The sequence below is a fragment of the Lottia gigantea genome (assembly GCF_000327385.1).
Source record: "Lottia gigantea unplaced genomic scaffold LOTGIsca_56, whole genome shotgun sequence".
Taxonomy (NCBI): Eukaryota; Metazoa; Mollusca; class Gastropoda; family Lottiidae; genus Lottia; species Lottia gigantea.
This window is the reverse complement of record NW_008709919.1, coordinates 165,890-171,171: the sequence shown is the minus strand read 5'-3', so window position 1 is coordinate 171,171 and position 5,282 is coordinate 165,890. Positions and strand designations below refer to the sequence as shown.

The following is a 5,282-nucleotide window of genomic DNA, read 5'->3' as shown; positions in this document are numbered from 1 at the left end:
GAAAATTATAGTAGAACATTGATAGTGAGTTGTATTTAAAACTACTAAATTTAATTATTTGATTAAGAACACTACTCAGTAGTGAAACATAATGATAATATATAATTGATAGTGAGTTATATTTAAAACTACTCAATTCAATGATTTGATTAAAGAACATTACTCAGTAATCAAACTCAATAATAGTAGAATAGTGAGTTATATTTAAAACTACTCAATTCAATGATTTGATTAAAGAACATTACTCAGTAATCAAACTCAATAATAGTAGAATAGTGATAGTGAGTTGTATTTAAAACTACTCAATTTAATTATTTGATTTAGAACACTACTCATTAATCAAACATAATGATAATATACAATTGACAGTGAGTTGTATTTCATACTTCTCAGTTTAATGATTTGATTAAAGAACACTACTCAGTAATCAAACTCAAAAAAAGTAGAATAGTGATAGTGAGTTGTATTTAAAACTGCTCTGTTTAATTATTTGATTAAGAACACTACTCATTAATCAAACATAATGATAATATACAATTGACAGTGAGTTGTATTTCATACTTCTCAGTTTAATGATTTGATTAAAGAACACTACTCAGTAATCAAACTCAAAAAAAGTAGAATAGTGATAGTGAGTTGTATTTAAAACTGCTCTGTTTAATTATTTGATTAAGAACACTACTCATTAATCAAACATAATGATAATATACAATTGACAGTGAGTTGTATTTAATACTTCTCAGTTTAATGATTTGATTAAAGAACACTACTCAGTAATCAAACTCAAAAAAAGTAGAATAGTGTTAGTGAGTTGTATTTAAAACTGCTTTGTTTAATTATTTGATTAAGGACACTATTCAAAATGAATCTTTATGTAAAATCAAATATACTATCAATAATAATTGCGGTTGAACAATTAATCTTTTTTGTATAATTTTTAGGTACATCTATACCTTCACAAACCATATTTCGTAGTAAAGTTACCTCAGAGAAGTCTGAAAGACCTAAAGACATTATCAGTGAAACTATCAAATCGACTTCACATGGCCAAGAAAGAAAGAAGTGTAAATTGGTTATTTTTGATAAAGATGGAACTCTTATTTGTTTTCATACTATGTGGGCTCCATGGGCTAAAACAGTTGCTGAAAGGTGAGTGAAAAAAAATCGTTCTCTCTAAGGAAAGATAGCAGAGTGGAATTCGCTTATTGGTTAATGAAATAAATGATTTTTTTATTCATGTGAATGGAAATATCAGCTAATATTGACTTTGCTTTCATATAAATTAGATGCTTTATATAAAACATTACATTTGAAATATTAAACACACTTCTGCCTTGAAAATTCGTGAAATTGTTACAAATTTTGTTCAAATTACTATTTTCAAGAACAAATTTAGAAATAATCATTTTTACTTGTATCCACAAAGAGTAATTAAAACCATCATTACTATTTTGAAGATGATATTTCAATTAATATGAAAAATAACAGTCAAATGAGATTAAAAAAATTTATTTATATAAGAATTTCTATTTCCTGTGTGAAATTAATAATACAGTGAGGTTGAAATTTAATTATTTAAGGGTGCAGGTGACATTATGATTAGTCTCCATGGAGTTATGTCCCTTTACACATAATGTAGTATTTTGCATTTCATGGTTAAATAATACATGCTATAAATGTTTTGTAATTCTATTTTGTATATTTCAGTATTGCTAAGGCAAGTGAATTGGATATTGAAGAGAAGGTATTTGATTTGCTAGGGTACTGTACAACCACACAGAGAATTTATCCTGGACTATTAGCTGAGGCCACTAGTTTCATCATTCAGACTGAGCTGGTCAAGTTACTGAGTGCTGAGGGATTGTCAACTGAGAGAGCTTGGGAGATTATAAAGGCCTCCTGGAATGAAGGAGATGATGATGATCCAGCCTTGTTGAAAGCTATCACTGACTTACAGACACTGTTTAAAATACTTCGACGTAATGACATCAAAATAGCAGTTTGTACCTCAGATTCCAGAAAAGGCACTTTGACCACCTTAAAGACCTTAGGTCTGGATCAGTACATAGATATGATTGTTTGTGGAGATGATACTAACACTCAACCTAAACCTAAACCACACAACGCTTGGAAAATTTGCGGTAAATTGGAGATTGAGCCAGAACATGCTGTAATGGTTGGTGACACTCAAGCAGACGTAGGAATGGGCAGATCAGCCAAGCTGGGATTAAGTATTGGTGTTCTCAGTGGAATTGGAGGGACTGATGACTTAAAGGCAGAAGCTGATCATATTATTCGAGATGTCAAAGATATTTTGCCTTTGATATTACCCCATAAAGATTGGAGGGAGTACTATGCTTATTCTGCCAATGATCGGGTGTTACTGGAACCCTATGATGGTTTAGAAGAATCGTTAGAGACAACACAGCTGCATGAAAACAAGCAATATTCCAAGATGGTTGATCTTGTTATATTTGATATTCATGGCACTCTGATGTGTACCCACAGTAGATACAGTAAATGGATGGAAAAATTGTCAGAAAGGTAAGAGATGCTAAGTTTGGTTTGTGTTGATAGCTCTGTATTGGACAATAAACCGAGGACCAAAGTTCCACAGGCTGTGCGATCTAAAAAATAGGTTAATGGTGATGTCCAGGAAAAATTTCCCTCATTGTACATTGCATGGCATTTTTTGTCTTCGTTAGCTCAAACAGATACACAGAAGTAGGATGTAAAACTCCATTTCATTATGAAAATATGACTAATGATATTTCTTATTTTCTAGGTTAGAGGAAGCTACTGGTTTAGAGTTAGCTAAAAAGGTTTACCATGCTTTAGATGTTTGTCAGGTGTCAAACAGAGTTCTCAGTGGACTACTAGGTGATGACGGGGATGAAAGAAAGCTGAAAGCGGCCATTGTTGGAATTCTAATGGATGAAGGCTTTTATTATGAGGATGCCATTATGCAGGTTAATCAAGTTTGGGCAGATTGTGAAGATACTCTTGATAGTGCTGCTCAAACTGTAGACTCCGATGTCAAGGCACTCTTTCGTACTTTAAAAAAGTCTGGCGTCAAAATTGCTATTTGTACAGGCTCCAATCGTGACATAGCTGTGCGTGATTTGATGACGTTAAAAATAATGAAGTATGTCGATATGATGGTATGTGGTGATGATCCTTTAAGTCAACCCAAATTGACCGGTCACAATGCAGGACTTATTTGTAAAGAACTCAAAATAGATCCTAGTAATGCTGTTAGTGTTGGGGACACTTTGGCTGACTTAACTATGGGAAAAAAGGCAAATATTAAAACCAGAATTGGTGTTCTAACCGGTTTAGGATCTGAGGCTGATCTTGGAAAATATGCTGATCATGTAGTGCCAAAAGTTAGTCAGGTTTTGAAATATTGTCTAACTGATGCAGTGCCTAAAAGTCTTCCTAAAACTAATCCTGATACCAAAATTTCGCCAAGGGAGAGTTCCAGACCATTTGCAAATGTGACTGAATCTTGTGGTTTGAAAGGATATCATACTCTTTCTAGATGTCACAATCCATTGTTGATTAATCAAAGAACCTTTTCTAGTATCCCATCAAAATTAAGATCTGATAAAGAATTTGCCTCTAATCCAACATATGACTATGTCATTCTTGGAGCAGGGTCTGCTGGTTGTGTCTTGGCCAACCGCCTGACTGAGAATGAAAAGAATGATGTAGCGTTGTTGGAGGCAGGCCCTAAGGATGATGCGTGGACCATCCACATGCCAGCTGCACTGATGTACAATCTGTGTGATGATGATTATAATTGGTTTTATCATACTGAGCCTGAAAAACATATGAACAACAGAGTCATGTATTGGCCAAGGGGTAGAGTTTGGGGTGGGTCATCTTCTTTGAATGCCATGGTGTATATCAGAGGCCATGCCCATGATTATGACAGATGGGAGACTGAGGGAGCTGAAGGATGGTCATATGCTGATTGTCTCCCTTACTTTAAAAAAGCACAAGCTCATGAATTAGGAGCAGACAAATATCGAGGTGGAGATGGTCCCCTACATGTTTCTCGAGGTAAAACTGAACATCCATTACATCATGCTTTTGTTGAGGCTGGTCAACAGGCCGGTTACCCTTTCACATCAGATATGAATGGTTATCAGCAGGAGGGTGTTGGTTGGATGGATATGACAGTACACAAGGGAAAGAGATGGAGTACTGCATCAGCCTATTTGAGACCTGTTCTTTTTCGTCCCAACCTTACCACTGAGAACAATGCCTTAGCTACCAAAATCATCTTTGATGGAGACAGAGCCATTGGATTAGAATATGAACACAATGGTCAACCTAAAACTATTTTGGCAAGGAAGGAAGTTATTTTGAGTGGTGGTTCCATTAATTCACCCCAGTTACTCCAGCTGTCTGGTATAGGTAATGCTGATGAACTCAAGGCACTGGATATACCACTCAAACAGCACCTTCCTGGTGTGGGTGAAAATCTACAAGACCATTTGGAAGTGTATATTCAGCAGAAATCCTTGAAGAATAACACCTTGTATTCTGCTCAATGGAAATTTCCACATAATATGATCAGAATTGGATTGGAATGGTTTACCATGAACACAGGATATGGTGCTACTAGTCATTTAGAATCTGGAGGCTTTATTCGCAGCAAACCTGGAATCACACATCCTGATATTCAGTACCATTTCTTACCATCCACTGTCAATGATCATGGCAGAAAAATCGGACCTTGTCATGCCTACCAACTTCATGTTGGCACCCTGAGAGCCGGTAGCCGTGGTCACCTAAAATTAAGATCTAGAAATCCAAAAGATCATCCCAAAATAGTTGCCAATTATTTCTCAGATCCAGATGATATTGTTGACATGAGAAACAGTGTCCATCTGTCGAGAGAAATTTTTGCCCAGAAGGCTTTTGATGAATTCAGGGGACCAGAATTAGCACCTGGTGAAGGTGTCAAGTCTGACAAAGAAATTGACGAATTCCTAAGAAACATGGCCGACAGTGCTTACCACCCATCATGCACTTGTAAAATGGGTGGAGAATGGGATAGAATGGCAGTTGTAGATAACCAAGGTCGGGTCCATGGTTTGAAAGGTTTACGAGTAGTTGATGCATCAATTATGCCTAGTATTGCTAGTGGTAACCTGAACTCACCAACAATTATGATTGCTGAAAAGATTGCTGATAGAATTCTGGATAAAGCACCTTTACCCAAGTCCTCAGCCCCTGTTTACAAACCACCCTCGCTAGATAAACAAAGATGA

The 5,282-nt window shown here is 35.7% G+C and overlaps 2 protein-coding genes across 2 annotated transcripts; both read left to right on the top strand.

The window, feature by feature from the left end:
* Window positions 1-1,066: 1,066 nt before the first annotated feature.
* Window positions 1,067-2,548, top strand: LOTGIDRAFT_127086 (hypothetical protein; the record flags this gene model as incomplete). Its single annotated transcript, XM_009063157.1, has 2 exons — window positions 1,067-1,149; window positions 1,708-2,548. Coding segments are annotated over 2 exons (924 nt in total), but the record flags the coding sequence as incomplete, so codon positions are not given.
* Window positions 2,549-2,642: 94 nt separating this feature from the next.
* Window positions 2,643-5,282, top strand: LOTGIDRAFT_179199 (hypothetical protein; the record flags this gene model as incomplete). The annotated part of the gene is made up of 2 exons (XM_009063156.1): window positions 2,643-2,673; window positions 3,655-5,282. 2 exons carry the CDS (start codon window positions 2,643-2,645, stop codon window positions 5,280-5,282), a joined length of 1,659 nt encoding a protein of 552 aa, XP_009061404.1.